The 12554-nt window shown below is 51.1% G+C and overlaps 1 protein-coding gene across 8 annotated transcripts in view; it reads right to left on the reverse strand.

Annotated features, from left to right (window-relative positions):
* Positions 1-8294: 8294 nt before the first annotated feature.
* Positions 8295-12554, reverse strand: part of PTPRF (protein tyrosine phosphatase receptor type F) — an 86224-nt gene continuing 81964 nt past the window's right edge. For 7 of the 8 annotated variants that reach the window (XM_060140297.1, XM_060140295.1, XM_060140293.1 and 4 more), the window contains 8 exons: positions 12183-12337; positions 11819-12104; positions 11540-11718; positions 11201-11327; positions 10904-11029; positions 10482-10636; positions 10262-10397; positions 8295-9983 (listed from right to left, as the gene is read on the reverse strand). In XM_060140297.1, coding sequence (XP_059996280.1) covers positions 9915-9983; positions 10262-10397; positions 10482-10636; positions 10904-11029; positions 11201-11327; positions 11540-11718; positions 11819-12104; positions 12183-12337 — 1233 coding nt within the window. In that variant the 3' untranslated portion in view covers positions 8295-9914. Of the gene's footprint in view, positions 9984-10261; positions 10398-10481; positions 10637-10903; positions 11030-11200; positions 11328-11539; positions 11719-11818; positions 12105-12182; positions 12338-12554 lie in introns of those variants that run through there. The other variant, XM_060140299.1, reaches the window with a different exon arrangement.

The following is a 12554-nucleotide window of genomic DNA, read 5'->3' on the forward strand; positions in this document are numbered from 1 at the left end:
TGCTGTGTAAAAAATAAATAAAATAAAATTCAAAAAAAATATTATTCCTTGGGAAATCTCCGTATGAGCCATTCTTACCGTTAGTGTGGGGCATGGGGAGAAAAGCAGTTCATTAGGGAGAGAGTGGAGTTTGCTGCAATGGATGCAGACCCCTTCCTAGTTAAGGAGGTTGGGGGTGTGGGAAGACCCTCTAGGAGCTGACTCAGGTGTGTACTCAGGGTAAGATTGAAAGGAAGGACCTCGGAGGAGGAGCTGGGAGTAGAGATTCTAAGGATGAGTATTCTGGCAGCCCAGCCATAATCCCACCCAACAGATTTACTTCCTGCCTCAGGGCCAGGTCAAATACCTCCCGTTTTATCCTTTTAGCAAACCTTCATTGAGTCCCTACTTTGGGCTGGGAGGCAAGTGAGACAGGGTCCTTGCCAGTGGAGGAGACAGATGAATCAAACAATAATTATAATGTCAATTTGCATTTCATTTCTGCACCACAGCCTACATAATATCTTTGGTATTTTTTTTCCTATCTTAGTATGTGAACAGCTGAAGAAGAAAGAGTAATAATTTCAGCACAGTGCTATGGTTAGTGGACCAACAACACAGCTGGATGTGAGGCTGTCTGGCCGAGGGTGGGGGAGGTAGGGGCCAAAAGAGGATTCCTCAAGGACTTGTCCTGGGTGAGGTGTGCTAGGAAGGGCATCCACGCACGTGCGACCACAGCCTGGTGTGTTTGTCTACCACGGACACATCTTTATGAAAAAAGTACATGTCAGAGGGAGAGAAACTAGAAAATGCGTTTAAAACAGGGAGCATCAAGGGGCAGGCCCTGGGGCGAGCTGGAGGGCCTCACCCATGTTTATGAGGGGCACGCTCCTGGGGCGTCCTCTGCCTTAGAGAGATACAACTCTTTTCCTCATCATCCTGCCAAGGAGCTGGCTGCACCCCCCAAAATATCCAGTCCCAGTCAGCAGCCCTGCTCCAGGTCAAAACCACCTGAGCCAGGGCAGAATGACCGAGCTAGTGGACACCTTAGGGAGGTCACTGAAACCCGGCCTCAAAATGTCCCGCCTCAATGCAGAGACCAAAGGCCGTGGGAATGTGGCCTCAACCTTCAGGAATCTGACAACCCAATTGCGGAGCAACAGACCAGGCACCTATGCTACTGGGGCCCCTAACCATTCCTGGGCAGCCTGGGAAGGCTTCCTGGAAGAGGTGACATCCTGGGCCTCAGGAGGCCTGGTGCTAGAGGGCAGTCAGCGAGGTGGTGGGGTGAGAAGTTTCCAGGCAAAGGGAGGGCATGATGTGTGAAAAGAAAAGATGGGAGAGAGAGAGAACTAGGAACCTGAGGGAACTACACTACCACGTGGTTGGACCTTATTGCTCTGGAGTGACAGGATGCCAGATCCAGCAGGACCTTGTAGCCTTATAAGAAACTGGATTACATTTAGATGAGAATAAAATGGTTCTAAGGAGGGTTGACAGGATCAGATTTTCACTTTGGAAGATTTGCTATTTGGAGAATGTATTGGAGGACCACCAAGGGAGAGGGCAGTAATCTGGGAGGACCCCCATTTGTCCTGGAGTTTTCAGAACTTTTTCTGTCTATGACCTTCTCGGCCCCAACTGTTAGCATGGAAAAAAGTAGTATGGAGATTCCCTTTTTACAGCTGAGGTCCAGAAAGGCGTGTGTGTTGGGGTGCGGGTGGGGGATTGCTGTAAAAAAACAAACAAACAAAAAACCCAAACAGAGAGCATCATCACCTGGAAAAATCACTGCTAACATTTTAGTGTATATCCTTGCCAGTGCTTCTCTAATTTACAAAGGCCTTAAGGAACTGTCAAAATACAAATCCTGATTCAGTAGGTCTGGGGTGGGGCCTGAGATTCAGTTTCTAAAATGCTCCCAGGTGATGCAGATACTGATGGTCTCCATATTCACTTGAGCAAGGCTGTAGACTTTATTTATGTGTGTGTGTATATTTGGGGTTGTTTCTAACTTTCCAGTATTATAAACAATGCTGCCATGAATCTTTGCCCAGAGATTTTTAAAATATTTGTACGGTCGTTTCCTTTATATACATTCTTAAATGTATATCACTGGGTCACAGGTAAAGTATATTTTAAGGCTTTTGATAGATATTCCAAATAGTCCCCCCAAAGGGTAGAACCAGATTATATCCCCACTAGCAATATATGAGTGCTCAGATCCCCACATCATATTAACACATAACTTTTGCCAAATTGATAGTTGCACAATAGTACCTCAGTGTTCTTTCAATTTGCACTTTGATTAATAGAGAGACTGAGTATCTTCCCCAGTTTTACTGGAATTTGTGTATCTTCTTTTGTAAATTGCCTATTTGTGTCCATGCCCGTTTTCCTATTAGGGTGTTTACTTTTGTTCTTATTGATTTGAAAGCTTTGGATTTAACCCCTTGATTGTTACAAAGGTTTAGCATGGTGTGCTTAAGAAACCATGGTATTTAGGGGCTTCCCAGGTGGCCCAGCAATTAAGAATCCGCCTGCCAATGCAGGGGACATGGGTTCGAGCCCTGGTCCGGGAAGATCCCATATGCCACGGAGCAACTAAGCCCGTGCACCACAACTACTGAGCCTGCGCTCTAGAGCCTGCAAGCCACAACTACTGAGCCTGCATGCCACAACTACTGAAGCCCACGCCTAGAGCCCATGCTCCGAAACGAGAGAAGCCACCGCAATGAGAAGTCCCCTCTCGCCACAACCAGAGAAAAGCCCACGCACAACAACGAAGACTCAACGCAGCCAAAGATAAAAATAAATAAAATCAATAAATTTATAAAAGAAAAAAAAAGGAACCACGGTATTTAGATAAACCTCGAGTACAGGATTCAAGGAGAGATGAGCCAACTGTTTTTTTGTTTGTTTTTTTTTGCGGTACGCAGGCCTCTCACTGCTGTGGCCTCTCCCGTTGCGGAGCACAGGCTCCAGACGCGCAGGCTCAGCGGCCACGGCTCATGGGCCCAGCCGCTCCACTGCATGTGGGATCTTCCCGGACCGGGGCACGAACCTGTGTCCCCTGCATCGGCAGGCGGACTCTCAACCACTGAGCCACCAGGGAAGCCCGAGCCAACTGTTGAAGGAAAACATCATGGTCTAAAGTGCCAGGCTGTGGACCCTGGGGATGCTAAGAGGCTGCATTGTGTGCATTACAGCCCTCGTTCTAGAAACTGGGATGGCTGCACACATCAGACAGCATTTCCTCCCTCTCAGCAGGGCTGGATGAGCAAGTTTACTTCTCATCCCAAATTTTAGGCTTCATTTAGACTCCAACTAGCTTTTCTTTCTTTTACGTTAACATATATTCTTCAGATACATCGCTGTCAACTTAATCTGCAACCAAAATCGAGGATGGAATTTTCAAAAAATAATATCTAGTGGAAGACAAACAGGGGACTAACACTAATTAGTTTTAACAGAAAAATATAATGATTTTTCCTAGCTGTATCCGGTAGGAAAACAAAGCCACAAAAGTTAAATGAGTAGTTCTGGCTTTGACTAGACAGACAGATGAATGAAACAGACTTGAGGCCCAGAAGTAGATTCTGTACTTATAATAACTTCATATGTGATTAAAAAGGAGGCATTACAAATCAGTACAGGGAGAAAGGTGATCTAAACAAATAATTATTGGGGGGAAAAACCAGTTTAGATACTCACATTTACCATACACCAAAGTATTTTCAAACACAAAAATTCCAAAGATAGTAAGCAGATGAACTCAGATTGATGGAGAAATCAGGGCTGAGAAAACCACAGCCCAAGATCCTTGAGTCAGGGGTCATTCTTCCCAAGAGAAGCCTGGACTGGGTTTAAGTTCAGAATTTACAAATAAAAAATCGAAGTGGGAGACCAGGCAAACATCAGGGTAACTTGATAAAGAAACCCATTAGCAAAACATCAACAGTGTCATATAACCCTCCTCCTTCAACAACTGTTTCATACAGAACTAGAAACCGTATCTTTAAAAGTTCCTGGGGACAATTTTTTTTTTTTTAATAAAGAAGCCCTTGCCAGAAAAAGTTGAAACTGAGAGTGAATGTAAGACAAAGATATTGTGAGGAATACAAAGATCAGAAAGTTTATAATCCTATGAGGAAAACTTTTGTGAGAGGTACTCCACCAAAGTAAAGAAAAAGGCTCATCGTGCTGTGTAAGAAACTGCGGCAGCCGAGTGCGCTCCAGGAGGGAAGGAAATAAAGAAAAAAGCAGAGAAAGACTTATTTGAAATTGAACCTATTTATAGGTTCTCGATGTTAGGATGAAAGACTTAATTATACTAACAGATCAGAAAATATTATAAGCCTTGACAATGTGAAATAAAAAATGGTACTTGGACGAGAGAGAATCAAGGAAAGTGAGCTAATGTTCTCGTTCTTCATAGAGGGTAATCAGTAGGATGTTACTTAGGGTGATAAATCAGGAAATAAATGTTTAAATATATTGTTTAAAGTCATGAGGGAGCCCCCAAAGAATTAAAAGTAATAATATATGTAGCAAAATCAGGAGGAACAGGTGGGAGTTCACATAGATTGACCAAATTCCACAGGTTTTATTGTGAGGACTCACCAGGTATATCTACTAAAGGTGTAACTTTAGTTGAAGGTGCAACTCTTCAACTGTTTGAAGATGTACTGCTTACACCCGAAAAACTAAAATCAGAAGCTCCAGGAGGGACTTCCCTGGTGGTCCAGCCGTTAAGACTTCACGCTCCCACTGCAGGCAGCCAGGGTTCAATCCCTGGTCAGGGAACTAGATCCCGCATGCTGTAACTAAAGATCCCACATGCTGCAACTAAGACCCAGTGCAGCCAAATAAATATTTTGAAAAAAAAAGAACTCCAGGAAATGAAACTGGAGTTGAGGGAAGAGGGAGGAAAGCATAACGTTTTTATTTTTTTTGAAAGCATAACTTTTGTATCCTTTAAGACTGTTTGAATTATTTTTATTAAAGAAGACGTGTGCATCCACTTTTTCTTTAATAAAAAACTATATTGATAACCATTTTAAAAATTATGGCACGTCTATAACAGAAGAGTATGTAGCAGTTTAAAAAATGTTAAAAAACTAACATGTTTAAGTCCCCAATATACTTAAATGAAAAGGGCAATTTGCAGAAATATATGAACAATACGACTATAGTTGTATAAAAATAGTTTATATACACGTTTGCATATTCATAGAAAACACACAGAAGAATACAGACTAAATTGGGACTCCCTCCAGGGAGTTGGGGGGCAGGGAGAGGATGGGGACTTTAATGTTTTATACTTCTATGTGGAAGATTTTTGTTGTTTTCAAAAATGAATTATTGGTGGTACCATTTTAAAACTTTGTTCTATTAAAAATTAGAGTAATATTCTTTACAGATTATTTGGAAAATTATGAAGAAAAGAATAGCGCCCGACCTCACAACTCTTGGTGTATTTCTTTCCAAATATATTTTTTCTCTGTGCATGTGACTCTGTCTCTAGCTATGGGCAAGTAGCAGTGGGGAAAGAGCCCTGGAGTCAGGCAGATCCACCAATTCCATTTGGGAACCTGGAGTAAGTTACTCAGCCCTCACGCACAGCTTCCGCATCTTGGTAAATGACAACTTCATCCTTCCAGTTGCTCAGGCTGAAACTGTGGGGTCAACCTTGACTCCTTTCTCTCATCCAGTCCAGAAGCAAATCCTCTTAGTTCTGCCTCTAAGACGGAACCAGTATCTGCTGGCCACTGCTCACCATGCCTGGATTTCCGCCGAAGTCCTCCCATTGGCCTACAAGCTGTCCCATTTCCTCTCCGACCTCATCTCCCGCTGCTCTCTCACGTCCTGCTCACAGTGTCATGGGCACACCCGCCTCAACCCATCAGGCATGTTCCCACCCAGGGCCTCCGCCCCAGGTGCTCCTTCAGCCTGGATGCTCATCTCGAAGATGTTTAGGCAAAATCCCTCACCAGCTTCAAGTCTTTCCTCAAATTCCATCTTTTCAATGATGCTTCCTCTGGCCACCCTGATTAGTAACAAAACCTTCCCCATGTGCCTGTTCTAGTTCCCCCCCACCTCGTGACACATCACTTTCTAACAAACTATATATACATTTATTATTTTTTGTGTGCATCACATTTCCTCCTGCTAGAGTATAAACATTACAAGGGCAGAAGTCTTTGCACTAAAGTGACTCACCCTTCCCAAAGGCTCAAGTATTTGTTGAATGAGTGGATGAGACCTGATTTTTCTCATCTACAAAACGGGCATAATAGGACCCACCCCACACATTGTTTTGAGGATTACATGAAAAATATGTATGTCAAATATCTTGCACAGCAGGGTCACCTGCCCTCATTTAGGATGGCTCCTGAAAGAACTACTCAGGACCAGGTTAGCCAGCTAGAGAGGTGTGGAGGGGGAGGTGCTCCAGAACAGCTCATGGGAAGCTCTGGAGCTGCGAGAATGCTGAGGCAAGCGTGAAGAGTTGACCAGGTCATGACTGGAAAGGCGGGGGCCAAGGGCGAGGAGGAATGGTAAGGCTGCAGAGGCTGGGTGGGTCCTGCAGCCTCGGAAACCTGTGGAGTCTGGGCCGATTCTGAGGTCCTGGCAGGGTCTCCTCAGGACAGTGCCATGGTCACATCTGCCAACAGAATCACTCTGGTTGCAGTGCTGAGGATGGGCTGGCTGGCTGGAGCAAGGCTGGGGGCAGGCAGACCAGGGAGCAGGCATGGCTGCAGGAGAGGGTGGTCCTGGGAATGCAGAGGACGGAACAGGTGCAGAAGAGGCCAAATGGGCAGGGTTTGGTGATTAGTTGGATGTGGGGGTGAGGGAGGAAGGGATGCCTGATTGGCGACCGGTGGATGGAGAGCCTTGGAGGAGTGGGTTGGGAGGAGGGGGGTGGTGACAGCCAAGGGGAGGGGGGCAGACACCAGCCGGCGGAAGGGGCAGGGACTCTGGAGCAGACATAACCAGGTGCGCGTGGGTCCCAGCACCGGCGCTTACCTGCCCTGTGGTCTGCCTGCCTGGTGCAGTTTGTATGCTGTTGCTCAAGTGATAATCTGATAGCTACCCTCACTTGCAAATGTTTAATGGCTCATTTTTTCATGAGGAAATATTTATTCAAATTTAATATCATCAAGTATGCAATGATGGTGTTGTTTTTCTTAACAAATAGACATATGCCCGGCAGTGAGCTAGGAGCTAGGGAAGCCAAGAAGAGCCCCGATCCCAGGCCTTGGTCACTCAGGGCCCCCAGGGAGACAGCTGGCAACACTAGAGTGCAGTGAGGGCCTCGAAGGAGGCGGCATAGCGCAGTACAGAGGCATGTCACCCAGCAGGGACACCTGCATCCCATTCTCAATCACCTCAAACCCATCAGCTGCCTCCAGCCTACCTCTGGCCTTATGTCTCCCTACCCGGATCATGTGCGTTCCTTGTAGTTTCTCGTATTTGTCGGTCTGTTTCATGCTTCCAAGACCTTGTACAAGTTGCTCTCTCCATTGGAAATGCTGTTCCCATCTTTTGAAAGTAGCCCTTACTCACCCTATGAAACACTCAGAAGCCAGCTTATGTCACCTCCTCCAGGAAGCCTTCCCTGATCCTGCCGCAGGGTGAGGTGCTGCCTCAGTGCACCCACAGCACCTCTGTGTTGGGCTCATCGTGGCACTCTCTCTAGTCTGGTCACTGCTGACTACATGTATTTTTCTTCCTCACTTGTTCTGGGTTTTGCTTGGCTTCTGTCCCCAGAAGTTCCATATGGTTTGACAACCTGGTAGGACTTATCTGATCACCAGTGGAGAGACCACTGCAGATGTTGCTGTGTGTCCAGGGGCCAGACGGCCACACTGTGTCCAGTACCCACATTGCAAGAATTATCCGAGTCCTCACTAACCAATTTCCATACCTTCTTGGCCTCCACTGCCACAGTGCCAGCCTTCTCCTTATGGCAGGGGAGGAAGAGAGGGAGGAGGTGATGGAAGGGGATGTGTGTGGTCTGGGGAGTCCTGGTACCCACCACGTGGCGACCCAGAACATGGCGGGGGTGAGGAGAGGCAGGGGGTGTGCTTCTGGCCCGGGGAGTCGCGGCCCATGGGAGGTGCTCCTTCCACGCACTGTGGCTCAGCCTTCAGGCTCCCATCAGAAAGTGGGCACCAGGCCAGGAGCCCGTCTTCTCACAGGTCCTCAGGACAGCCTCGCTGTCTCCTGAGGAGCAGGAAATCGGCAGAACCTACCCCTAGGGACTGGCTTAGAGAGCCCAGACTCCGCAAAGAGCCGAGACAGAGGCCCGGTTTGTAAGAAATCTGATTATTCAAATTTATTACCATCAAGAATTATGCAATGATGCTGTAGTTTTCTTAACAAATAGAAAACAGACTGTGTACAACAGTGAACTCTACAGCACTAGCATCCACAAGGTAAAAATGAATGTCTCATTCAACATTACCAACCCTGGATTGTTGATCCTGACCACCTACTTAGATCTGGGGACGTCTGCCTCGAGTCCCTCGGCTAAAACAGCTATGCACCCTTCCCGCCCCCACTTACCTACCTAGATAGTGCTGCCCAGAGGGAGAGGCGGCTCCCTGCCCCTCAGCAAGCCGAGATAATAAGGATTGAGTATAGTACCACTGAGAGAAGTCCAGTAGTCTTGCCACATTGGTTTAGGAGGGCATCTTTGAAGGAGTGGAAAAGAGCGATTCTCAGGGGCTTTGAAAACAGCTGCAAACCAGGGAGGGGAGTCATCTGGCCCCTGCTCCGAGGACAGATGTGTGCTACGAGGCCCACTGGCATGCACCTGAAGGGCCAGCTGCACCCCTGCTTGGCCCAGAGGTGCGTGGGGCATGGCACACACCCTGACTGGTGCCCATCACCTTGGCCACACGGCCAGACCCACAGCCTACCAACACCACGCCATCCCACAATGCTGGGGACAAAAAGCAAGGCTCTGCGGACCCAGAGGGAATCCCAGGCACACGGAGCCACCTCCCCTTCTCAGGGGTTTGAAACAGAGGCCAGGGGATGACTCTTTTTTTCTTGTGTTTTTTTTTGTTTGGATTTTTTTGTCTGTTTGTTTTTTGTCTTTGCTTTATCTTTAAACTTTGCAAACGATGGTGATGAGGAATGCCTTTCCAGGCTCCCCCAGACACGTCTGTGGTTCTGGGCTGTGAATGTTAAACACACACTGGAATAGACGACTGGGGATGAGTGCTTCCTACCTCCGCCCCGCCCACCACTGTCTATGGGGCCCAAAATAAGGCTCTTACGGAAAAACAAAACAGAAATTAAACCAAAAAAAAAAAACTGTTTCCCTGCATTTGGCTAAAACAGGATCTTGTCTGAAGGGCTGAAAGAGCAACTGGATCAGCGATGCCTCTGCGCAGGCTGGCGGCCCCAGCTCCACACACACGAGGAAGGCACACTCCATCCTTCAGCAGTGAAAGTCGTACCAAGAAAGGGTCCAGAGCGAATTCAAAAGAGAACACAAGCTACACCGCAACCCCATTCTGCAGTTAAGAATTTGTAAAAGGAAAAGTCAGAGGGAAGAGGCTAGAATCCCTGTCTATCCCACTTAAAGTATAAAAAAGGAGGCTTTGCTCCCATCCCCCCCACGAGAAGAAGCATGAGAAACGCGGCAGCGGAACAGAGAGCTCGCAGGGGCTCCGGGGCGGGCCTGGTGGACAGAGACGTGGCCTCAGTGCACGCCTGCCGGCCCACCCCCTCGCCCAGGGCAGTTCTGGGCTCTCCGTTCGGTGTGGCAATGTTCCTGAAACGCTGTGATCCCGGTGGGCTGTGCTCTGCCAGCAGCAGCACCTGTGCAGGAGGGCTGGATGATGGTCGGTATGGCTCAGAGGAGCTGGGTCCCCTCCGGAGCCCCCAGGTGGGGGCAGCGGAGGAGAGGGGGGCGGTGGTTACGTTGCATAGTGGTCAAAGCTGCCGAGGTACTCCAGGGCCGCGCGGTAGCACAGCTGGTACTGGTCCTGCCGGGACAGGGGTCTGGTCAGCGCAGACCGCGATGGAGGATACCCCGACACGCAGCCCAGGGCACTCGCACTGCAGCCAGTGGGTCATGGACTTAGCCTCTGCCTCTGCTGGCCAGCAGCAGGGGCCAGATCCAGACATCTGCCCGGGCTTCCCCCTGCCACCCCCACTCTGCCCCTAGATCGTGTACCCGGATGGTACCCTGTGTACCATCACCATCCTTCCCCAGCACGTGTCTGTGAGGAGCTGGCTTTGGCATGGCCAGTGGCCTGCATACCTCCGTCTGCACCATGGCTGGGCGCTGTGTGCGCAGGGTCTTCACGGTCTGGAACATGTCGACCACGCCCTCGTAGCGCATCCGCTCCAGGACGATGCTCAGCGTGATGAACACCCCGGTGCGGCCGACACCGGCACTGCCCAGGGAGTGCTGGGTCAGGGCTCCTGCCCCCGAACCCCCAACCCCCCACACGCCCAGACCTCCATGGGGTCGGCCCCACCTGCAGTGCACCGTGATGGGCCCATCCTGCCCGAACTGCTCCTTGGTCTTGTGCACCTGCCCGATGAAGTCGATGAAGCCCTCGCCCGTCTTGGGCACGCCCTGCTCTGGCCAGTCTGTGAACTGGAACTGCCGGATCGTCCTCGACTGCCCATCCTGGGAGAGGTGGCAGAGGCCGGGGTCAGGGCTGGAGCTTCAGGCGGCGGCAGCCCCCCAGGGCAGGCGGAGAGTGCGGTAGCACAGGTAAGCACCCTGAGGTCGTTACACCGAGGCCACCCTGGGAAATGGGCTTGCACGCCCACAGCTCACCTTCGATTCCTGCAGCTGGAGCTGGGGCACCACAAAGGCAGCCCCACCACAGGAGCTCTGGCAGCGTTACAGACAAGCTTTCGTACAAATATACACACTCCCCTGTCCACTCACCCTGGCATCTGTGACCTTGAATTCACGCAGGATATACTGGGGCATGTTGTACTCAGCCATCGGGTCAACGACAAAGTACTGGTAGCGAGCAGAGCGCTCCGCGGGCCAGTACTGGTGGCACTTTTCCTGTGGACAGAGGGCCCGGCCCCAGGGTCAGGTGGGGAAAAAGTGGGGAGGGGAGCTCCGGGTTTCAGAGGATTCGGGGGCAGGATGCCACAGGTGGTGATAATGGGGTCTGAGGCTGACAGGGCCGGGAGAGGAAGGACACGATAGAGAAGGGGTGGCTGGCGTGCTCACCCTGCCCATCTCCCGAAGCCTGGTAAGCATGACGATGATGGTGGAGTTGTGCTCCCACAGCATGCGCCAGAAGTCCTCGGTGCTCTCCGCCAGAGGCCCCTGCGTGGCGATGTAGGCCTTCTGCTGTCTGGGGTGGACATAAGACTGGACATGCTGGAGGTGCTGCTGTCCCCCGAGTCTCCCCATGGCTGCCTAGTCCCTTGGGGCCCCGGTCAGATCACCCCTCCTCCAGGAAGCCCACCCTGGTCTTCCAGGCTGGCCCTACTCTGTTGCGCCCCCAGCCGGCCAGGAGCAGGCCTGGCTACCGTGGGCGTGGTGGGCAGTCACAAGTGTGCTGACCTATAGCCATCCAGAAAGCTGGCATTGATGTAGTCGGAGCCCTCCACGCCGCGGATGGGTTGCAGACACACACGGGTCAGTTCGTAGGGCATGATGTTCACCAGGCGGTTCTTGAACTTGTTGCAGGGCAGGTTGGCGCTGATGAAGCGGGATGTGTGGGCCTTGGAGCTGGCCAGCAACTAGCGAGAGGGAGAGGCTGGTCAGGCCTGGCTTCCTGAAGGACTGTCCCCGGGACCCAGTCCAGGCCCTGGAGCCAGGCAGGCCCAGCCCTGAGCCCACCTTGAACTCCAGCTCCATGGCAGTCACACTTTCCCCAGGAGGCACTTGGCCCAGCTTCTGGATGTGGGCATAGAGGTTGCGAGCAGGCACCTCCGTGTGTCCACACGTGGCGGCCTCCAGCAGTGCCTCATGGATGAACACGTACTGGTCCTCGGTCTGCACCATGTAGTTGCGCTGCGACCGCATGCACGTCACATGGCCGTAGATGTCCACCGTCTTCTCATGCTTCATCCGCTCCAGCATGGCGTCGATGACGATGAAGCAGCCCGTGCGGCCCACGCCCGCACTGCAGGACACGGACTCAGCCTGGGCAGGGGCCCACCCCGCCTCTGCCCCACCCCCCGGTGGCGTGGCACTCCCTCACCTGCAATGCACCACCATGGGCCCGGCGTCCAGCGGGTTGCAGGCCTTGACCCGCCGCAGGAAGGCCAGGATGGGGGTCGGGTACTCGGGAACTCCGTGGTCTGGCCAGGCCATGAACTGGAGCTGACGCAGCTCCCGCTTCTCACTGGAGCCACTCTGGGGAGGAGAGCGGGGAGAGACGGTGTGACCAGGGAGTGTACCCTCTACAGACTCAGGGCAGGATGCCCCAATGCTGAGGCCAGACCCCGGCTTTCCAACGGGACTCAGAAGCCACACGGGGCAGCCTGAAGGAGCTCGGGTGCTGCTTCCACCCATGCCGCCCATGGCACCGGCTGTCATGGTGCGCTCACACCTCCAAGCCCCGACCTCCAAC

The sequence above is a fragment of the Lagenorhynchus albirostris genome, chromosome 2 (genome assembly GCF_949774975.1).
Source record: "Lagenorhynchus albirostris chromosome 2, mLagAlb1.1, whole genome shotgun sequence".
In the NCBI taxonomy this organism is placed as follows: domain Eukaryota; kingdom Metazoa; phylum Chordata; class Mammalia; order Artiodactyla; family Delphinidae; genus Lagenorhynchus; species Lagenorhynchus albirostris.